The sequence below is a fragment of the Chlorocebus sabaeus genome, chromosome 2 (genome assembly GCF_047675955.1).
Source record: "Chlorocebus sabaeus isolate Y175 chromosome 2, mChlSab1.0.hap1, whole genome shotgun sequence".
Classification (NCBI taxonomy): Eukaryota; Metazoa; Chordata; class Mammalia; order Primates; family Cercopithecidae; genus Chlorocebus; species Chlorocebus sabaeus.
In genome coordinates this window covers 52,670,394-52,694,417 of record NC_132905.1, presented here as the reverse complement: position 1 = coordinate 52,694,417, position 24,024 = coordinate 52,670,394, and the positions used below count along the sequence as shown (strand labels likewise).

General features: G+C 41.4%; 1 protein-coding gene across 2 annotated transcripts in view; it reads left to right on the top strand.

Moving 5' to 3' along the window:
* The window catches only part of SPTLC3 (serine palmitoyltransferase long chain base subunit 3), a 194,543-nt gene that overhangs the window by 161,061 nt on the left and 9,458 nt on the right, over window positions 1-24,024 (top strand). For both annotated transcript variants that reach the window (XM_073008457.1, XM_073008455.1), the window contains one exon: window positions 12,326-12,461. In XM_073008457.1, the coding sequence (XP_072864558.1) occupies window positions 12,326-12,461 (136 nt within the window). The remainder of the gene's footprint in view (window positions 1-12,325; window positions 12,462-24,024) is intronic.

The window sequence follows — 24,024 nt, the reverse complement described above, 5'->3', positions numbered from 1 at the left end:
TTTTTGCATGCCAATGGTTCGACAGAGAAGAAATTTTCCTTCTTTAAGACAGGTCATTCTGGTAGTTTCCACCATCTGTAATTCCTTCTGGGCCTCTGGGAGACTGAGTTGTCCTAAACATATTTTTGGAAATGCCACTGACCATTGTTTTTATTAGGGGACTGCAAAGCTTTGTAGTAAGAGGCTTTGTGTTTTATTTGTTTTTCTTCCCCTGACCCAGCTGGTTTTGTTTTAACAGCATCGGAGGGGAGGTTAAAGTATTTGTGGCCTCTGTTAACCTAGCCTATCTCTCAAAGCCAGCAAAGACAGAAATCAGAGGAGATAGAACAGGAACAGACAGGTCATCAGCCAGGGTAGGTTCACCCTTGATTTAACCACCCTCATGAGAGGGGTGGGGTTGACAGGAAGGCTGATCTTAAGATGAGTGAAAGCTTCAGAGCACGTAGCCATCAGGAGAGCAGGTCACCCCCACAAAAAGGTATCTCAGGAAACTGAGCACTCGGGAACTGCTGGGAAGTAATCATGCCAAACAAGAGGCTACCACATATGCCCATTTTTATTTGTCACATCCAGTGTAGGAGCATAGCTCAGCCAGGTTGCATTCAGATACCCAGAAAAGGCCATGCATGGCCCTAGAGGTGGACCAGAAATGGCAGCTATTTCTGAGACATCCCAGTCTGCTTGGCTGAGCCTTGTTAAATCCAAAACTCATGCCAGGTCCCATCCCCAGAGATCCTGATTTAATGGGTCTGGGGTGCAGCCTGGACATAAGGTTTGCCAAGCTCTCCAGATGACTGTGAGATGGCACTGAGGCTGCAGAGAACTATTGTCCAGCAGAAAATGGCAATTCCCCTTTCAAGGACCTACCAAATGCCAGATACAGTACTAAGCACTTTTCCTACATTAACTTCTTGATTTCTCCCAATTTTCCTGTAAGATAAGCTTATCTGTAATTTACAGCTAAAACTGAGATTTTTAGATTTTATGCTGTCCATGTGGAGTTTGATTCCCATTCCACTTAACTCCAAAGCCTATTCCTTTTCCACTCAACAGCCTCCTCAGAGAATCCAAAATATGACAAATACTTATGGAAACTCTGCAGAAGGCTACATAAGAGATTTTTTCATTCACTTATTTACGTGAGTAGGGACTTTCCCTGTCTTCTGTGTAATATGTAGAAGAAGGATCAGAAACTACTTAATTGGGGACTCTGAGTGTCTTGAAGGGGATGTGGCCGCAGTGCCCAATCTCCAAAGCTTCCCTTTGCCATCCTAGCATAGCCTGTCCCTGTACAAAAGAACATGCACCAAATATTGCTTCTACTTTTGCAAATCACTCTTCAAGCAAGAATCTCAAAGCCCAATGTAATTAATAAAATCATTTGCATCCTGTTTAGATGAGTAGCGTTTTATATGTACAAATTCCACCTCTGTCCCTAGGCCTTCGAAGAGTATGAGAATGTTTTCAATTTTGAAGAATGAGCAATACAGTAATTGAAAGGAGCTGTATCTTGGCAAACGCAAAAGACCTCAAAGGCATTTGTAGTGACCTATATGAGAAAGTGTGGCAACCACAAAGTGTGTCGTAATGGCTTGTCAGCCATGCTGTGCTGAATGGTTCAAAGATAGGAAAGATAGGGAAGAATAAAACATTTAGTTCTTAGGCGTCAGAGACCCCTGGACATCATCTGTTCGGTAAAGTCTCTGAAGGATCTGGAAGCAGTGAAATGGTGACATTAGCTGATGATCCAGTTTCTTGGGTTAATCAAGGAAGCAGGGACAGCCGGGGCCAATTAAGTAGCTAGGCAGCCAATGATAGATGAATCATTATAGGCAAGTGCAAAGATAATGCCATTGGGAAAAGCAATTGAAGCCACTCAGGCACTTCCAGGCCAGGAAATCCTTCTAGACTTCAAGGGGGAACATGTAGGAATCATCAGGCCCAGCCTGATTAAGTCATCTGTTCATTGTGTAGCTAATGAGCCACAAAAGTGCTGAATGCACACGGGGACAGGCCATATGGAATATATTTTGGTGGCTGAGATGTATCTCTGTGCCTTGATTTCAATCACCTTTAAAACAGTCCTTACCATAGCTCTCTTTTCCTTTCCTTCTGTCCACAATCTCCCCCTACTCCACATGTTCTTAACTCTCTAAACACAGTTTCAATGTATGGGTGATTTTTCTTAAGTAAGGCAAATATTCTCCTTCTTAATTTCTAATCCTGCACTTCCAATAAGCTCTGTAAACATACAAGTTTCCAAGGGACACACCAGCATGTTATAAAATTTCTTTTTCTTAGCACAAAGGAGACTGTGTCTAAGCATATATATAGAGAGAGACACACACAGATGTTTCTACGCGTCTCTGGATTTCTTACTTGTATTCACATTGCAAATTTAGAATTGGGGATTTTGAAAGGAATATGAACTAAGAAACCATACTTGGAACTACCTGTTTCTTTCTTTAAAATCAAAGTTCCATCCAGGGACTCCAAAGTAAAGGTTGTCAATGAGTTGTCATGTTGATAAAACCAAGGAACACTATTCTATGTCCGGCTTTGTTTTCTCCCTCTCTGGTTGCACTATTTTGTCTCCCTTTCAAATTCATCTTATTCCTACTCGTTCCGATCATCAAGTGTGGGATTCTTCAATCCCTATAGTCTCACCTCATTTTTTCTTTTTTAGACAATCCATTCATCTTTCCAGCCTCATCTTGTCCCACCCTCAACTACATCTTGCCTTGTTCACAACTTCTGTGTTCTTCTACAAACCACAAGACCATTGCACCTATTTGCTAGGCCTGGAATACTCTCCTTTAGCTTTTTGTGTGGTTAATACTTGCTCATCCTTTGGATCTTTGTTCATTCATCGTTTATTGATTTTTTTCAGATTTGGTCCAGTCTCCCTCTTATGAGCTCTCATAACACCACATAACATTTCTCTACACTGCTCATCAGAGTTGCAATTTTACAACCATTTGTGTGATTATTTGATTAATGTCTGTTTCTCTCACAAGACTATAAGCTCTTCTGTTTTTATATCTTACTATTCCTATTGTTACTGACTAACCTTGAACTGCCCACCTCTCTTCTTTATAGGTAGCCACAACTTCTACCAACCAATAGTTTACTCTGTCTCACAGATTCTGCTAATAAGCGTTTTTTCTATGTCTTTCGATTTCTACTCTTACTACCAACTAACTTTTACTACCATCCTCTCTAGATTTTTCACATCCACACTGTAATAGCAAGAAGATCTGGTTTGTTTAATTTATATTTATTGTCTCTTTTTCAAAGCTCCTATGATAGACCAATGTATGGCTTCCTTGCAAACACCAAAGTGGACTGCCTTTGGGTCAAGGGCATGCTCCATTCATTGTCTGTGGTCAGGATAGAGGGGCTGAGATGTCAGCATCCCTAGGAAAGAACAATAAGCCGGATGATCTCTCCATCCCAATCTGCCTACTGGGAGCTGGCAGAGTTGGGGAGGGATCATCCTTGAGAACTGGAGTTGGGAAAAAGAAAGTAACAGAAAACAAGCATGGACGATCGGGGCATTTAGCATCTTGCTCCTTGGTCTGTGTTCCACTCAACTAAATCTCCATTTCTCTGAATATACCGTATCATTAACACAATTAAGGTATCACAGAAGTTAAGTCCATTTAGGCCCAATGAGCAAAGGAAAACTTAAAGGAATATTTGAAGTATTTTGGGAGTGATAGAGACTAGTGAAAAAATGTTAGATGTCTGGGTAAAGAAAGTGCCTTTGGGAGCTTGTCTATACCTGGTTCACCCTCGCTCCTTGCACACAGCCCTTCAGGACCTCTACCTAAAGTGAAGGGGGCCCTAGACTCCAACCTAGCGATATCCTATGCTAGCGATACCTTACCCAACCACTCACAACGTGAGTCCATCAAGCACTTGCTCAGCCTTCAACTCTCAACTGCCTCTACTCAAAAAAAAAAAAAAAAAAAATATATATATATATATATATATATGTGTGTGTGTGTGTGTATATATATATATTTCTTTTTGAGACAATACCGGAGATCTTTATTCCACATGTAAGAGATCATTTTCTTTTTTTTTTTAATTTATTTTTTATTATTATTACACTTTAAGTTCTAGGGTACATATGCATAACGTGCAGGTTTGTTACATATGTATACTTGTGCCATGTTGCTGTGCTGCACCCATCAACTCGTCAGCACCCATCAACTCGTCATTTACATCAGGTATAACTCCCAATGCAATCCCTCCCCTCTCCCCCCTCCCCCCTCCCCATGATAGGCCCCGGTGTGTGATGTTCCCCTTCCCAAGTCCAAGTGATCTCATTGTTCAGTTCCCACCTATGAGTGAGAACATGCGGTGTTTGGTTTTCTGTTCTTGTGATAGTTTGCTAAGAATGATGGTTTCCAGCTGCATCCATGTCCCTACAAAGGACACAAACTCATCCTTTTTTATGGCTGCATAGTATTCCATGGTGTATATGTGCCACATTTTCTTAATCCAATCTGTCACTGATGGACATTTGGGTTGATTCCAAGTCTTTGCTATTGTGAATAGTGCCGCAATAAACATACGTGTGCATGTGTCTTTATAGCAGCATGATTTATAATCCTTTGGGTATATACCCAGTAATGGGATGGCTGGGTCATATGGTACATCTAGTTCTAGATCCTTGAGGAATCGCCATACTGTTTTCCATAATGGTTGAACTAGTTTACAATCCCACCAACAGTGTAAAAGTGTTCCTATTTCTCCACATCCTCTCCAGCACCAGTTGTTTCCTGACTTTTTAATGATCGCCATTCTAACTGGTGTGAGATGGTATCTCATTGTGGTTTTAATTTGCATTTCTCTGATGGCCAGTGATGAGGAGCATTTTTTCATGTGTCTGTTGGCTGTATGAATGTCTTCTTTTGAGAAATGTCTGTTCATATCCTTTGCCCACTTTTTGATGGGGTTGTTTGTTTTTTTCTTGTAAATTTGTTTGAGTTCTTTGTAGGTTCTGGATATTAGCCCTTTGTCAGATGAGTAGATTGCAAAAATTTTCTCCCATTCTGTAGGTTGCCTGTTCACTCTGATGGTAGTTTCTTTTGCTGTGCAGAAGCTTTTTAGTTTAATGAGATCCCATTTGTCAATTTTGGCTTTTGCTGCCATTGCTTTTGGTATTTTAGACATGAAGTCTTTGCCCATGCCTATGTCCTGAATGGTACTACCTAGGTTTTCCTCTAGGGTTTTTATGGTATTAGGTCTAACATTTAAATCTCTAATCCATCTTGAATTGATTTTCGTATAAGGAGTAAGGAAAGGATCCAGTTTCAGCTTTCTACTTATGGCTAGCCAATTTTCCCAGCACCATTTATTAAATAGGGAATCCTTTCCCCATTTCTTGTTTCTCTCAGGTTTGTCAAAGATCAGATGGCTGTAGATGTGTGGTATTATTTCTGAGGCCTCGGTTCTGTTCCATTGGTCTATATCTCTGTTTTGGTACCAGTACCATGCTGTTTTGGTTACTGTAGCCTTGTAGTATAGTTTGAAGTCAGGTAGCGTGATGCCTCCAGCTTTGTTCTGTTGACTTAGGATTGTCTTGGAGATGCGGGCTCTTTTTTGGTTCCATATGAACTTTAAAGCAGTTTTTTCCAATTATGTGAAGAAACTCATTGGTAGCTTGATGGGGATGGCATTGAATCTATAAATAACCTTGGGCAGTATGGCCATTTTCACGATATTGATTCTTCCTATCCATGAGCATGGTATGTTCTTCCATTTGTTTGTGTCCTCTTTTATTTCACTGAGCAGTGGTTTGTAGTTCTCCTTGAAGAGGTCCTTTACATCCCTTGTAAGTTGGATTCCTAGGTATTTTATTCTCTTTGAAGCAATTGTGAATGGAAGTTCATTCATGATTTGGCTCTCTGTTTGTCTGTTACTGGTGTATAAGAATGCTTGTGATTTTTGCACATTAATTTTGTATCCTGAGACTTTGCTGAAGTTGCTTATCAGCTTAAGGAGATTTTGGGCTGAGACGATGGGGTTTTCTAAATATACAATCATGTCATCTGCAAAGAGCAACAATTTGACTTCTTCTTTTCCTAACTGAATCCCCTTGATTTCTCTCTCTTGCCTGATTGCCCTAGCCAGAACTTCCAACACTATGTTGAATAGGAGTGGTGAGAGAGGGCATCCCTGTCTTGTGCCAGTTTTCAAAGGGAATTTTTCCAGTTTTTGCCCATTCAGTATGATATTGGCTGTGGGTTTGTCATAAATAGCTCTTATTATTTTGAGGTACGTTCCATCAATACCGAATTTATTGAGAGTTTTTAGAATGAAGGGCTGTTGAATTTTGTCAAAGGCCTTTTCTGCATCTATTGAGATAATCATGTGGTTCTTGTCTTTGGTTCTGTTTATATGCTGGATTACGTTTATTGATTTGTGAATGTTGAACCAGCCTTGCATCCCAGGGATGAAGCCCACTTGATCATAGTGGATAAGCTTTTTGATGTGCTGCTGGATCCGGTTTGCCAGTATTTTATTGAGGATTTTTGCATCGATGTTCATCAGGGATATTGGTCTAAAATTCTCTTTTTTTGTTGTGTCTCTGCCAGGCTTTGGTATCAGGATGATGTCGGCCTCATAAAATGAGTTAGGGAGGATTCCCTCTTTTTCTATTGATTGGAATAGTTTCAGAAGGAATGGTACCAGCTCCTCCTTGTACCTCTGGTAGAATTCAGCTGTGAATCCATCTGGTCCTGGACTTTTTTTGGTTGGTAGGCTATTAATTATTGCCTCATTTTCAGAACCTGCTATTGGTCTATTCAGGGATTCAACTTCTTCCTGGTTTAGTCTTGGAAGAGTGTAAGTGTCCAGGAAATTATCCATTTCTTCTAGATTTTCTAGTTTATTTGCGTAGAGGTGTTTATAGTATTCTCTGATGGTAGTTTGTATTTCTGTGGGGTCAGTGGTGATATCCCCTTTCTCATTTTTTATTGCGTCAATTTGATTCTTCTCTCTTTTCTTCTTTATTAGTCTTGCTAGCGGTCTGTCAATTTTGTTGATCTTTTCAAAAAACCAACTCCTGGATTCATTGATTTTTTGGAGGGTTTTTTGTGTCTCTATCTCCTTCAGTTCTGCTCTGATCTTAGTTATTTCTTGCCTTCTGCTAGCTTTTGAATGTGTTTGCTCTTGCTTCTCTAGTTCTTCTAATTGTGATGTTAGAGTGTCAATTTTAGATCTTTCCTGCTTTCTCTTGTGGGCATTTAGTGCTATAAATTTCCCTCTACACACTGCTTTAAATGTGTCCCAGAGATTCTGGTATGTTGTATCTTTGTTCTCATTGGTTTCAAAGAACATCTTTATTTCTGCCTTCATTTCGTTATGTACCCAGTAGTCATTCAGGAGCAGGTTGTTCAGTTTCCATGTAGTTGAGCGGTTTTGATTGAGTTTCTTAGTCCTGAGTTCTAGTTTGATTGCACTGTGGTCTGAGAGACAGTTTGTTATAATTTCTGTTCTTGTACATTTGCTGAGGAGTGCTTTACTTCCAATTATGTGGTCAATTTTGGAATAAGTGCCATGTGGTGCTGAGAAGAATGTATATTCTGTTGATTTGGGGTGGAGAGTTCTATAGATGTCTATTAGGTCTGCTTGCTGCAGAGATGAGTTCAATTCCTGGATATCCTTAACTTTCTGTCTCGTTGATCTGTCTAATGTTGACAGTGGGGTGTTGAAGTCTCCCATTATTATTGTGTGGGAGTCTAAGTCTCTTTGTAAGTCTCTAAGGACTTGCTTTATGAATCTGGGTGCTCCTGTATTGGGTGCATATATATTTAGGATAGTTAGCTCTTCCTGTTGAATTGATCCCTTTACCATTATGTAATGGCCTTCTTTGTCTCTTTTGATCTTTGATGGTTTAAAGTCTGTTTTATCAGAGACTAGTATTGCAACCCCTGCTTTTTTTTTGTTCTCCATTTGCTTGGTAAATCTTCCTCCATCCCTTTATTTTGAGCCTATGTATGTCTCTGTGTGTGAGATGGGTCTCCTGAATACAGCAGAGTGATGGGTCTTGACTCTTTATCCAGTTTGCCAGTCTGTGTCTTTTAATTGGAGCATTTAGTCCATTTACATTTAAGGTTAATATTGTTATGTGTAAACTTGATCCTGCCATGATGATATTAACTGGTTATTTTGCTCGTTAGTTGATGTAGTTTCTTCCTAGCCTCGATGGTCTTTACATTTTGGCATGTTTTTGCAATGGCTGGTACCGGTTGTTTCTTTCCATGTTTAGTGCTTCCTTCAGGGTCTCTTGTAAGGCAGGCCTAGTGGTGACAAAATCTCTAAGCATTTGCTTATCTGTAAAGGATTTTATTTCTCCTTCACTTATGAAACTTAGTTTGGCTGGATATGAAATTCTGGGTTTAAAATTCTTTTCTTTAAGAATGTTGAATATTGGCCCCCACTCTCTTCTGGCTTGTAGAGTTTCTGCCGAGAGATCTGCTGTTAGTCTGATGGGCTTCCCTTTGTGGGTAACCCGACCTTTCTCTCTGGCTGCCCTTAAGATTTTTTCCTTCATTTCAACTTTGGTGAATCTGGCAATTATGTGTCTTGGAGTTGCTCTTCTCGAGGAGTATCTTTGTGGCGTTCTCTGTATTTCCTGGATTTGAATGTTGGCCTGCCCTACTAGGTTGGGGAAGTTCTCCTGGATGATATCCTGAAGAGTGTTTTCCAACTTGGTTCCATTTTCCCCCTCACTTTCCGGCACCCCATCAGATGTAGATTTGGTCTTTTTACATAATCCCATACTTCTTGCAGGCTTTGTTCATTTCTTTTTCTTCTTTTTTCTTTTGGTTTCTCTTCTGGCTTCATTTTGTTCATTTGATCCTCAATCGCTGATACTCTTTCTTCCAGTTGATCGAGTCGGTTACTGAAGCTTGTGCATTTGTCACGTATTTCTCGTGTCACGGTTTTCATCTCTTTCATTTCGTTTATGACCTTCTCTGCATTAATTACTCTAGCCATCAATTCTTCCACTTTTTTTTTCAAGATTTTTAATTTCTTTGTGCTGAGTACGTAATTCCTCTTTTAGCTCTGAGAAGTTTGATGGACTGAAGCCTTCTTCTCTCATCTCGTCAAAGTCATTCTCCATCAAGCTTTGATCCGTTGCTGGCGATGAGCTGCGCTCCTTTGCCAGGGGAGATGCGCTCTTATTTTTTGAATTTCCAGCTTTTCTGCCCTGCTTTTTCCCCATCTTTGTGGTTTTATCTGCCTCTAGTCTTTGATGATGATGGTGACATGCTGATGGGGTTTTGGTGTAGGTGTCCTTCCTGTTTGATAGTTTTCCTTCTAACAGTCAGGACCCTCAGCTGTAGGTCTGTTGGAGATTGCTTGAGGTCCACTTCAGACCCTGTTTGCCTTGGTGTCAGCAGCAGAGGCTGCAGAAGATAGAATATTGCTGAACAGCGAGTGTACCTGTCTGATTCTTGCTTTGGAGGCTTCCTCTCAGGGGTGTACTCCACCCTGTGAGGTGTGGGGTGTCAGACTGCCCCTAGTGGGGGATGTCTCCCAGTTAGGCTACTCAGGGGTCAGGGACCCACTTGAGCAGGCAGTCTGTCCCTTCTCAGATCTCAACGTCCATGTTGGGAGATCCACTGCTCTCTTCAAAGCTGTCAGACAGAGTCGTTTGCGTCTGCAGAGGTTTCTGCTGCTTTTGTTGTTGTTTATCTGTGCCCTGTCCCCAGAAGTGGAGTCTACAGAGACAGGCAGGTTTCCTTGAGCTGCTGTGAGCTCCACCCAGTTCGAGCTTCCCAGCAGCTTTGTTTACCTACTTAAACCTCAGCAATGGCGGGCACCCCCCCAGCCTCCCTGCTGCCTTGCCCTTAGATCGCAGACTGCTGTGCTAGCAATGAGGGAGGCTCCGTGGGCGTGGGACCCTCCCGGCCAGGTGTGGGATATAATCTCCTGGTGTGCCTGTTTGCTTAAAGCGCAGTATTGGGGTGGGAGTTACCCAATTTTCCAGATGTTGGGTGTCTCAGTTCCCCTGGCTAGGAGAAGGGATTCCCTTCCCCCGTGTGCTTCCCAGGTGACACGATGCCTCGCCCTGCTTCAGCTCTCGCTGGTCGGGCTGCAGCAGCTGACCAGCACCGATTGTCAGGCACTCCCTAGTGAGATGAACCCAGTACCTCAGTTGAAAATGCAGAAATCACCGGTCTTCTGTGTCGCTCGCGCTGGGAGTTGGAGACTGGAGCTGTTCCTATTCGGCCATCTTGCTCCGCCCCCCCTTTTTTTAATATATATAATATATTTTATATGTATTTATATATATATTATATATATATATAAATCATAATACAAACAGCTGGCAGAAATGAGAGTTTTATTGATCTTTAGAAGAACCGATTACCACCATCCCTTACCCGGGCAGAGCATTACAGTGGAGGGACTAACAACAATTTTGGCTTGGTCACCTACCAACTATGTAAATTTGTGTAAGTTACTTGGCTTCTTCTTGTGTATAACATAGGATTACAGTTCTTATACCAATTTGGTTGTTGTGACGACTAAATCAATAAATGTCAAGAGCTTATAACAATGGTGACATCACGTATGGGTGAGCTATAATTATTGTTGTTGTTGATATTATTATTGTCCTTTAGAGGCTACTTGATCCAATTAGTAGCCACCACTTGAATTAGTCAGGACACATTTGGTTATAGGAGGCAGAAGAGGAAATGTATTGGCTCATACCGCAGGGAAGTCTAAAAAAATGGTCTGGCTTAGGCACAGCTAGACCCAAAGGTTCAGATGATGCCATCAGGACTCTCAGTGTCCTGCGCAGTGACTTCTATGTGAGTCAATGTCATTCTCAAGCAGGCTTCCTCCAGGAGAGGACAAAGATGCAGCTTTATAATTATTTGATGCTTACACTTCTTCCTCAGTCAATCTGAAAGAAAGACTCAAATAGTCCCTAGTTGTGCTCCATCATCAAACCAATAATCAGGGGGATGAAATATTCCAACTGATCAAGACTGGCCCTCATACTACCTTGTGGAAAAGAGGAAAGTCAGGGCCAACCCTACTCAAACAGTATGATTCTCTGGAGAAGGATGCTGAGCACAAGATGCCCACTGCTCAATCCTTTGTCAAGGCACAATCTGGGGCTATTTCCCTAAGAAGAGACCAGATGACTGTGATTGACATGTTTACTGAAATGTTTACCCTATTTCCATCTGAAGAGTTACAAACACCCATGAGTGATGTTCAAAACATTGTATAACCTCTAGAGCAGAATCTCTGACCAGTTCGTCTGAACAGCTCACTACTCAGAATGGAGGTCTGCTAAAGACAACCAGTAAGATATAAGACTGTAGTGACATATTCCTGCCCAGCAGCAATCCTGCATCAAATGCAAACTTTGAGCTGATTTCTAGGGGACTTCAGTGTTTAATCCTATTCATTCTTATTGAGCAAACACTATCTAGCTTTGGCTGGCTTACTTACCCACCTATTTTGAAGCAGGACCCGAGTAGACAGGCATCTTCAGGATGGGACTTTCTGCTCTTTCATCACTTTAACATCTCACATGTGTGAACACTGCACTGGGACACACACTTAAGACACAGGATATAAGACTTAGAGCTGAAGCACCAATAACCTTGACATGGATCCCTGTATGTACTTTACTTGTCCTTCTGTTTTGGGTCAATGTTGTCCTTTTTTCTGGCTTGGGAAAGCAGGAGTCCCCCTCTTTCCTCCCTTCTGTTAGTGTACCACCAAATGCCTCAAAAAACAGCCCTGATCTCAGCAGGACTTACCTTTGTCTATGAATGTGCTATCCCTACAAATTCAGATTGGATGAAGGATCCTTTGGTTAGAGATTTAAATGAGGGACAATTTAATTAGCCAATTCAGTTTAGCTAAAAAGCATCTACCAATATCTGCTATGAAGCGTGGGGGGTGGGGGGAAGTGGTTATGTTACTTCTAATCACACTCCCTTCTCTCATGTTGGTGTTTTTAAGGTACTTCGCACAGAGTCTATAAAAAATAGGTACCTCCCCTGCCTCCCACTGGCCTTCTAGCATAGCCTGGCTTCAGTTGCTTGCAACACCTCATAGCATCATCTACCTCTCTTCCTGCCTTCCAGGTTCAGTGCAGTACCTGGGCATCAGTGCCCACACCTACTCCCCAGGAGATATCTCCCTTCCCTACTTCCTCCTCCCAGCTAGTGCTGCTGACCTGCAGAAAGACTTAGAGATGCTTGCCAAGTTGACCTGAACTTTACTTCCCTCTTTCTAGTGGGAATTGATGGATTTCACACCTGTCTCTTTTCAGGGTTGCAGAGAGTACGGCAACTTGCGAAAAACACAAGATACTTCAGACAAAGACTGCAGGAAATGGGATTCATTATCTATGGCAATGAGAATTCTCCTGTTGTTCCTCTACTTCTTTACATGCCTGGTAAAGTAGCGTAAGTATCCAAGGCATCTCATAATCACACCTAAACCCCAAGGTGACCTAAGATGGCTTTTTGGCACAGGCGTTAGATTATACATTTGGAATGGGGTGATTGAGTTCAGAATTCACTCATACAGCTGCTCAGAAGCCACCTGCCAGCCTATCAGCTAGACCCTTCCCACAGGTCTTACAGAAAGGGAACCAGGTGCTAAGATTGAGCTCTCTCCCTAAATTCAAGTCCTGTGAAATTAGGGAAATCACTTATCTCCCTCAGCCTCACCTGTAAATTAAGCACGCTCCTGAGCCTCCTTCTGACCCTAGACCATTCTCAGGGAGAACTTCTGAAGATCATCTCTCCCCATATTACCATCAAAACAATGTGATCAGGCTCTGTGCTTTCTCCCATTGAACTCTGTGGCCATCCTCAGAAGAGGCCATTCTCACTTCAAGCATGGGGAAGCTGAGGCTGAGAGCAGTTAAGCAACCTGCCCCAAGTCACACAAGTCAAACAGCAGTAAAACTAAGATGCAAAAACCCAAACCAAGGCTCACATTGAAGCTCATGCTCAGTTTCTCATGCCCTTACTGTGAACCTGTTTGGGGGTTGTTTACTTGATTGCAACTTTGAAACTGAGCATTAGCAACAACTGTATAAAGAGGAGAACATGACTTTTTGTCAGTTTGGCAGGGACAATTTTATACGTGAGTCCTTCTCCAACCTACTAGAGACTAATGTAATTAGACTATTTACATGTTGTTAAGAGGAATTTAACTGGCAGAGCACATTGGCTCATGCTTGTAATCCCAGCACTTTGGGAGGCTGAGGCAGGGGGATCACCTGAGGTCAGGAGTTCGAGACCAGACTGGCCAACATGGTGAAACCCCGTCTCTACTAAAAATACAAAAATTAGGTGGACGTGGTGGTGCATGCCTGTAGTCCTAGCTACTAAGGAGGCTGAAGCAGGAGGATCACTTGACCCCAGGAGGCAGAGGTTGCAGTGAGCTGAGATTGTGCCACTGCACTCCAGTCTAGGTGACTGGGTGATAGAATGAGACCCTGTCTCAAAAAAAAAGGAAGTTAACTAAAATCCTTTCTAAAGGTAAAATGTTTGTGTCTCTGACCAAGCACATGATAGAAATTCAACATACTATGCATCAGATTCTAGTGGTCCTAACTCCCCTCCAGTGTAACCCATTGCTGGAACTTTGTTTGACTCTCTAATAGCCTGACTAGATTGGCAGAGTACTTGAAGTATAGAAAAATACCAATCAAAGAGGCTTGGGGCTTACTCGTGAAAACTCACGGAGGGCAAGACTGAGTTTTAAGTTCCTAAAAGACTGATTCTTCAGACTATGTCTTGGGTCATTTTACCCAAGCAAAATCACAAGCAGTTAAAACACGCATGAGTTTTTAGCGTGCCACATCATTCCCACCAGTTGGCCCTTTGTTCACAGATCTGGGTCAGGAAAACAGTGCCTGAAGTGTCTGAGGACATAATGTGCCACAAAAATGTTATACATCGTACTGCTCTGTGATAATGTCAAGGAGGGGTGACAACGGTGACTGAAAGTAGCAGACAATCCAAAGGCCTTTAACCACCTGATTTTTGAAGACACACAAACACACACACATGCACAGACACACATACATTTATTCAAAATGATTGGGGAAATGATGTGTGTTGGAAGAAATAGTCCAAACTTAGCTCAGGTTTATCTAATATTTTATCATTAGCTCAAAAGAAGGCGCTGAAAATAAACGTGTCCAAGGTAAAACACACATAATTCTGGAGTGTTACACTGACAGTAGGGAGTGTTCTGGATAGTTCCAACTTTAATAATAAAAGCCAGAATTAGAATTCCAACAGGTTGGAAAACTGAACCAACCCAATGGGAAGAGTCCGTAAGTAGTGAAAACAAATGCACATAACTTCAAGAATTCATACAATATGCTATGAACAATATGCTTCATATAAAAGTTATGCTCTATGGTGTGGTGAAAGGTTTGGAATCAAAAAGAAATTTGATTATTCCTCTTCCTAGCTGGGGATTCTTGGACAAGTTACTCAGCTTTTTGAAGCTCCAGCTTTCTCATTTATAAAATGGGACATAATAGTATTGATTTCATAAGGTTACTGTGAAGATTAAACAAGATGATGTCCATAAAGCAGTTAGCATGTTACCTCTTATATAAGAGCTATTCAGTGTTAGCTGTCATTATTAATAGCATTAATCAATAAAGCCATTAATAATGTCATTTTTAGTAATGTGTACAAAGCACTTAATATAGTAGTTGGTGTGCCCTAAGCATTCAATCAGTGGTAGCCATTTTACTACTACTACTCTGCAACAATGATGATCATTATCAGTTTCAACTGAGTACAAGGTTGAGTCACCATGGTTGCACAGCTCTCCAAAATAATTATTACAATTTTTGGTTGCATTACGAAAAATAAAACGTCCAGAAAAAAATAGTAGGTAAAGATCCTGCTACACTCCGCTTCCATATTGCTATATACACTGGATAATATGTCAAACCATCTTGTTCTTTCAACTTAAGATTGTTTTTTAAGAAGAGCTCATATCACAGAGTACTAAATGTATGCTAAGTAAGGCTATTAGACCTCAGTGATTACCCATGGAGGGTAGGATGTTTAGCCCTAGTTTATATATGAAGATGCTAAGACTTGGAAAGGTCAAATTACTTTCTAAGGCCAGGTGTGGTGGCTCATACCTATAATCCCAACATTTTAGGAGGCCGAGGCAGGTGGATCACCTGAGGTCAGGAGTTTGAAACCAGCCTGGCCAACACGGTGAAACCCTGTTTCTACTAAAAATACAAAAAAAAAAAAAAAAAAAAAAAAAAAAAATTAGCTGGGCATGGTGGCAGGCACCTGTACTCCCAGCTACTCAGGAGACTGAGACAGAAGAATCGCTTGAACCCGGGAGGTAGAGGTTGCAGTGAGCCGAGATCACACCACTGCACTCCAGCCTGGGCAACAAGCATAAAACTCTGTCTAAAAAAAAAAAAATTGCTAAGACTCACACAGGTTGCAGGCAGCAGAGCCCAGAATTCAAAGCCAGTTTCATTGGCTTCATAAATTAGAGCTCTTTTGAACACAGAACACAATCTCTCAAGCTTTAGTCCGTAGGGAAAAAAATGCACATCTCATTAAAGCAACACAGAGTATAACTATTTTTAATGTCATCGTTGGTGATTCAAAAGGCAGCAATCACTACAAACAGAAATAAAAAAATCTGGCTCACCTAACAAAACAGAACAGGTTAGTTACAAAAGGTAGTATTATCTGTTACTGGTAGGAGTTGCTGGCAAGAGTTTGCCCTGCTGTCTGGCTTTGTTTCCTTCTGCGATATTTCTTTGTTGGAAGTTTATAGGTAGAGACGTTTTTGAAATAGGGTGTTAATTGTATAAGCCAGTGTGGAAGCACTTCTTTCATTTGGTCATTTAAAAACCTTTGATTTTACTAAAGAATGGTGATCTCCACATTTCCTCCTATGCAGAATGAAAACAAGAATGTAGCAAGTTATCCTTTTGAACTAAGCCTTGATATAAGTCTACCACTGGAATCTTCTAGAGAGCTGTGTAATGTGATTTCACCCATAAAACATACTTAAATAATCAAGAATGTATTGTATTTGGTATTTGGTAAAGGGTTTGCATGTTTCTTCCCCTGTTCATGTAATACACTTGGAAGATGGTGTTATACAAGAAGTAGTGATTCTGCATACAATGCAATGCTAATGTTTATTATCATTATTATTATTATTACTATTTCACATAGTTTAGTTTCTTTCAGCCTATTGCCAATTGCTTCGGGGAGTACAAACACAAAGGCTCATTATATAAAATTTCCAGTGCAATCATATATATTAACTTAAGAACACTAGCTTTAGTAGTCTAAGGTTTAAATTCAAAAGTGCTCCAGGGAGACACAAGATTAGCCTAATGAATCAACAGAGTCATATATTTTGCTCTGCATTCTTTGGCAAAACGTGCTTCCTTTGGTACAAAGAGAAACATGCAGACAGTGAAAGCAGTCTTCTGGGAGTCCCAAAAACTGGCCTGAGATCAGGGGTCAGGTGGTTTGTACTCTAGCAATAAAAGCACTTGACTTGTTTCTCAGACAATTATGAGCTCTCATTCTGTGCAGTTCTGTGGGCAGCCTTCCATAGGGTGATCAAGAAAGGGAAAGAACAGTCTCTGTTTTCAAGCTTTCTCAGCTAGAAAGCTTCATCTCCTTCCAACCTCCCTAGTTGAAATCAAAGGGCTAATACTGCCTCGCCCAAGCCAGGGGGCCAGAGAAGCTATGCATCTTGTAGGTCTTGCAGTCTTCATTGCTTCATCTGATAACCTATGTTCTGTCTGAAACAACCCAAAGCAGACTGCTCAGCAGCAAAACAAGTGAATGGAAGAGCAGGCTTGTTCTCTATGTCTGGTTCAAGAGTTCTTCCTGAGCTGTGATTGGAATGTTTCTCTGGTGCTGTCAGCTTCCAGCCTAAAATAATACAACAGCAATCTCTTTTTTTGTTTGTTTGTTTTTTAATTTATTTATTAAACTTTAAGTTGTAGGGTACATGTGCACAACGTGCAGGTTTGCTACATATGTATACTTGTGCCTTGTTGGTGTACTGCACCCATCAACTCGTCATTTACATCAGGTATAACTCCCAATGCAATCCCTCCCCCCTCCCCCCTCCCCATGATAGGCCCCGGTGTGTGATGTTCCCCTTCCCGAGTCCAAGTGATCTCATTGTTCAGTTCCCGCCTATGAGTGAGAACATGCGGTGTTTGGTTTTCTGTTCTTGTGATAGTTTGCTGAGAATGATGGTTTCCAGCTGCATCCATGTCCCTACAAAGGACACAAACTCATCCTTTTTTATGGCTGCATAGTATTCCATGGTGTATATGTGCCACATTTTCTTAATCGAATCTGTCACTGATGGACATTTGGGTTGATTCCAAGTCTTTGCTATTGTGAATAGTGCTGCAATAAACATACGTGTGCATGTGTCTTTATAGCAGCATAATTTATAATCCTTTGGGTATATACCCAGTAATGGGATGGCTGGGTCATATGGTACATCTAGTTCTAGATCCTTGAGGAATCGCCATACTGTTTTCCATATGGTTGAACTAGTTTACAATCCCACCAACAGTGTAAAAGTGTTCCTATTTCTCCACATCCTCTCCAGCACCAGTTGTTTCCTGACTTTTTAATGATCGCCATTCTAACTGGTGTGAGATGGTATCTCATTGTGGTTTTAATTTGCATTTCTCTGATGGCCAGTGATGAGGAGCATTTTTTCATGTGTCTGTTGGCTGTATGAATGTCTTCTTTTGAGAAATGTCTGTTCATATCCTTTGCCCACTTTTTGATGGGGTTGTTTGTTTTTTTCTTGTAAATTTGTTTGAGTTCTTTGTAGGTTCTGGATATTAGCCCTTTGTCAGATGAGTAGATTGCAAAAATTTTCTCCCATTCTGTAGGTTGCCTGTTCACTCTGATGGTAGTTTCTTTTGCTGTGCAGAAGCTCTTTAGTTTAATGAGATCCCATTTGTCAATTTTGGCTTTTGCTGCCGTTGCTTTTGGTGTTTTAGACATGAAGTCTTTGCCCATGCCTATGTCCTGAATGGTACTACCTAGGTTTTCCTCTAGGATTTTTATGGTATTAGGTCTAACATTTAAGTCTCTAATCCATCTTGAATTAATTTTCGTATAAGGAGTAAGGAAAGGATCCAGTTTCAGCTTTCTACTTATGGCTAGCCAATTTTCCCAGCACCATTTATTAAATAGGGAATCCTTTCCCCATTTCTTGTTTCTCTCAGGTTTGTCAAAGATCAGATGGTTGTAGATGTGTGGTATTATTTCTGAGGCCTCGGTTCTGTTCCATTGGTCTATATCTCTGTTTTGGTACCAGTACCATGCTGTTTTGGTTACTGTAGCCTTGTAGTATAGTTTGAAGTCAGGTAGCGTGATGCCTCCAGCTTTGTTCTGTTGACTTAGGATTGTCTTGGAGATGCGGGCTCTTTTTTGGTTCCATATGAACTTTAAAGCAGTTTTTTCCAATTCTGTGAAGAAGCTCATTGGTAGCTTGATGGGGATGGCATTGAATCTATAAATAACCTTGGGCAGTATGGCCATTTTCACGATATTGATTCTTCCTATCCATGAGCATGGTATGTTCTTCCATTTGTTTGTGTCCTCTTTTATTTCACTGAGCAGTGGTTTGTAGTTCTCCTTGAAGAGGTCCTTTACATCCCTTGTAAGTTGGATTCCTAGGTATTTTATTCTCTTTGAAGCAATTGTGAATGGAAGTTCATTCCTGATTTGGCTCTCTGTTTGACTGTTACTGGTGTATAAGAATGCTTGTGATTTTTGCACATTAATTTTGTATCCTGAGACTTTGCTGAAGTTGCTTATCAGCTTAAGGAGATTTTGGGCTGAGACAATGGGGTTTTCTAAATATACAATCATGTCATCTGCAAAGAGCAACAATTTGACTTCTTCTTTTCCTAACTGAATCCCCTTGATTTCTTTCTCTTGCCTGATTCCCCTAGCCAGAACTTCCAACACTATGTTGAATAGGAGTGGTGAGAGAGGGCATCCCTGTCTTGTGCCAGTTTTCAAAGGGAATTTTTCCAGTTTTTGCCCATTCAGTATGATATTGGCTGTGGGTTTGTCATAAATAGCTCTTATTATTTTGAGGTACGTTCCATCAATACCGAATTTTTTGAGCGTTTTTAGAATGAAGGGCTGTTGAATTTTGTCAAAAGCCTTTTCTGCATCTATTGAGATAATGATGTGGTTCTTGTCTTTGGTTCTGTTTATATGCTGGATTATGTTTATTGATTTGCGAATGTTGAACCAGCCTTGCATCCCAGGGATGAAGCCCACTTGATCATGGTGGATAAGCTTTTTGATGTGTTGCTGAATCCGGTTTGCCAGTATTTTATTGAGGATTTTTGCATCGATGTTCATCAGGGATATTGGTCTAAAATTCTCTTTTTTTGTTGTGTCTCTGCCAGGCTTTGGTATCAGGATGATGTTGGCCTCATAAAATGAGTTAGGGAGGATTCCCTCTTTCTCTATTGATTGGAATAGTTTCAGAAGGAATGGTACCAGCTCCTCCTTGTACCTCTGGTAGAATTCAGCTGTGAATCCATCTGGTCCTGGACTTTTTTTGGTTGGTAGGCTATTAATTATTGCCTCAATTTCAGAGCCTGCTATTGGTCTATTCAGGGATTCAACTTCTTCCTGGTTTAGTCTTGGAAGAGTGTAAGTGTCCAGGAAATTATCCATTTCTTCTAGATTTTCCAGTTTATTTGCGTAGAGGTGTTTATAGTATTCTCTGATGGTAGTTTGTATTTCTGTGGGGTCAGTGGTAATATCCCCTTTATCATTTTTAATTGCATCGATTTGATTCTTCTCTCTTTTCTTCTTTATTAGTCTTGCTAGTGGTCTGTCAATTTTGTTGATCTTTTCAAAAAACCAACTCCTGGAGTCATTGATTTTTTGGAGGGTTTTTTGTGTCTCTATCTCCTTCAGTTCTGCTCTGATCTTAGTTATTTCTTGCCTTCTGCTAGCTTTCGAATGTGTTTGCTCTTGCTTCTCTAGTTCTTTTAATTGCGATGTTAGAGTGTCAATTTTAGATCTTTCCTGCTTTCTCTTGTGGGCATTTAGTGCTATAAATTTCCCTCTACACACTGCTTTAAATGTGTCCCAGAGATACTGGTATGTTGTATCTTTGTTCTCATTGGTTTCAAAGAACATCTTTATTTCTGCCTTCATTTTGTTATGTACCCAGTAGTCATTCAGGAGCAGGTTGTTGAATTTCCATGTAGTTGAGCGGTTTTGATTGAGTTTCTTAGTCCTGAGTTCTAGTTTGATTGCACTGTGGTCTGAGAGACAGTTTGTTATAATTTCTGTTCTTGTACATTTGCTGAGGAGTGCTTTACTTCCAATTACGTGGTCAATTTTGGAGTAAGTACGATGTGGTGCTGAGAAGAATGTATATTCTGTTGATTTGGGGTGGAGAGTTCTATAGGTGTCTATTAGGTCTGCTTGCTGCAGAGATGAGTTCAATTCCTGGATATCCTTGTTAACTTTCTGTCTCATTGATCTGTCTAATGTTGACAGTGGGGTGTTGAAGTCTCCCATTATTATTGTATGGGAGTCTAAGTCTCTTTGTAAGTCTCTAAGGACTTGCTTTATGAATCTGGGTGCTCCTGTATTGGGTGCATATATATTTAGGATAGTTAGCTCTTCCTGTTGAATTGATCCCTTTACCATTATGTAATGGCCTTCTTTGTCTCTTTTGATCTTTGATGGTTTAAAGTCTGTTTTATCAGAGACTAGTATTGCAACCCCTGCTTTTTTTTGTTCTCCATTTGCTTGGTAAATCTTCCTCCATCCCTTTATTTTGAGCCTATGTATGTCTCTGTGTGTGAGATGGGTCTCCTGAATACAGCAGAGTGATGGGTCTTGACTCTTTATCCAGTTTGCCAGTCTGTGTCTTTTAATTGGAGCATTTAGTCCATTTACATTTAAGGTTAAGATTGTTATGTGTGAACTTGATCCTGCCATGATGATATTAACTGGTTATTTTGCTCGTTAGTTGATGCAGTTTCTTCCTAGCCTTGATGGTCTTTACATTTTGGCATGTTTTTGCAATGGCTGGTACCGGTTGTTCCTTTCCATGTTTAGTGCTTCCTTCAGGGTCTCTTGTAAGGCAGGCCTAGTGGTGACAAAATCTCTAAGCATTTGCTTATCTGTAAAGGATTTTATTTCTCCTTCACTTATGAAACTTAGTTTGGCTGGATATAAAATTCTGGGTTTAAAATTCTTTTCTTTAGGAATGTTGAATATTGGCCCCCACTCTCTTCTGGCTTGTAGAGTTTCTGCCGAGAGATCTGCTGTTAGTCTGATGGGCTTCCCTTTGTGGGTAACCCGACCTTTCTCTCTGGCTGCCCTTAAGATTTTTTCCTTCATTTCAACTTTGGTGAATCTGGCAATTATGTGTCTTGGAGTTGCTCTTCTCAAGGAGTATCTTTGTGGCGTTCTCTGTATTTCCTGGATTTGAATGTTGGCCTGCCCTACTAGGTTGGGGAAGTTCTCCTGGATGATATACTGAAGAGTGTTTTCCAACTTGGTTCCATTTTCCCCCTCACTTTCAGGCACCCCAATCAGACATAGATTTGGTCTTTTTACATAATCCCATACTGCTTGCAGGCTTTGTTCATTTCTTTTTCTTCTTTTTTCTTTTGGTTTCTCTTCTCGCTTCATTTCATTCATTTGATCCTCAATCGCTGACATTCTTTCTTCCAGTTGATCAAGTCGGTTACTGAAGCTTGTGCATTTGTCACGTATTTCTCGTGTCATGGTTTTCGTCTCTTTCATTTCGTTTATGAGCTTCTCTGCATTAATTACTCTAGCCATCAATTCTTCCACTTTTTTTTCAAGATTTTTAGTTTCTTTGCCCTGAGTACGTAATTCCTCCTTTAGCTCTGAGATATTTGATGGACTGAAGCCTTCTTCTCTCATCTCGTCGAAATCATTCTCCGTCCAGCTTTGATCCGTTGCTGGTGATGAGCTGCGCTCCTTTGCCGGGGGAGATGCGCTCTTATTTTTTGAATTTCCAGCTTTTCTGCCCTGCTTTTTCCCCATCTTTGTGGTTTTATCTGCCTCTGGTCTTTGATGATGGTGATGTACTGATGGGGTTTTGGTGTAGGTGTCCTTCCTGTTTGATAGTTTTCCTTCTAACAGTCAGGACCCTCAGCTGTAGGTCTGTTGGAGATTGCTTGAGGTCCACTCCAGACCCTGTTTGCCTGGGTATCAGCAGCAGAGGCTGCAGAAGATAGAATATTGCTGGACAGCGAGTGTACCTGTCTGATTCTTGCTTTGGAAGCTTCCTCTCAGGGGTGTACTCCACCCTGTGAGGTGTGGGGTGTCAGACTGCCCCTAGTGGGGGATGTCTCCCAGTTAGGCTACTCAGGGGTCAGGGACCCACTTGAGCAGGCAGTCTGTCCCTTCTCAGATTTCAACCTCCGTGTTGGGAGATCCACTGCTCTCTTCAAAGCTGTCAGACAGAGTCGTTTGCGTCTGCAGAGCTGCTGCGTTTGTTATTGTTTACTGTGCCCTGTCCCCAGAGGTGGAGTCTACAGAGACAGGCAGGTTTCCTTGAGCTGCTCTGAACTCCACCCAGTTCGAGCTTCCCAGCAGCTTTGTTTACCTACTTAAGCCTCAGCAATGGCGGGCGCCCCTCCCCCAGCCTCGGTGCTGCCTTGCTGGTAGATCACAGACTGCTGTGCTAGCAATGAGGGAGGCTCCGTGGGTGTGGGACCCTCCCGGCCAGGTGTGGGATATGATCTCCTGGTGTGCCTGTTTGCTTAAAGCGCAGTATTGGGGTGGGAGTTACCCAATTTTCCAGGTGTTGTGCGTCTCAGTTCCCCTGGCTAGGAAAAGGGATTCCCTTCCCCCTTGCGCTTTCCAGGTGAGGCAATGCCTCGCCCTGCTTCAGCTCTCGCTGGTGGGGCTGCAGCAGCTGACCAGCACCGATCGTCTGGCACTCCCCAGTGAGATGAACCCAGTACCTCAGTTGAAAATGCAGAAATCACCGGTCTTCTGTGTCGCTCGTGCTGGGAGTTGGAGACTGGAGCTGTTCCTATTCGGCCATCTTGCTCCGCCCCACAACAGCAATCTCTTAATGCTAAGAACAGATCTGAGGCATTTACCTCACTTATGGGTAAAGTCACTCAGTAATTAAGTTTTCCTGCAAAGACTAACAGAGCCCAAAGGGGAAAAAGAGTCACTTGGGAGTACATGCCTTTTTGTCTGACCTTGGCTCTCAGCACTAGATATTTACAGCCTTTGAGCTTGATATTCTAGAACTGTTATGGAGATTAGCTCTGGAAAAGAAAGAGACTAGAAGGATGAATAGAAGGAATCATAGCTTACGAAGGTTTTACCCTCCATCAAACAGCTTTCTGGTTCTATGACTTACATCCTATAGGCTGTAAGGTTCTCTGCGTGAACACTTCTTTCCTGGTCTCCCTTCTGCCCCATTCCTCTTAAACTCAGTCGCTGAGTTTATTATCCCTGTGCATCCCTGGGTATGTTCATTCACTTATGAAACAATCAGGAGACCTTGCTATTTCTTATCTCTGATTTGATGGAAAACATAATCTTTGGTGCTGCAATGAGAATATTGACTTGGGGTTGGATCCTACAGACCCTCTGATCTTGGTCTTCACATTATACTCATTAAGTATAGGCTCCTTGAAATTTCCTCATTATGTTATTGGTATTAAGTTTTTAAAACATGTAGGTTTACAATTAATATAGATTCATTCTTTATGGAATTGCATTATAGGAACTGCTTGGTTTTTATACCTAGGGATCCTGCAGGTGGATTTTATGTCACTGCAGATTTGTTAAACCAGTGTCACAAACATCAGCATTTTCTGCTTGATGTCAAAGACTCAATATCCACAATTACCTAATGAGTGTGTCAGACCCATAATCCCACACACACCATCATGAGTGGCACCAAGTGGCTGAC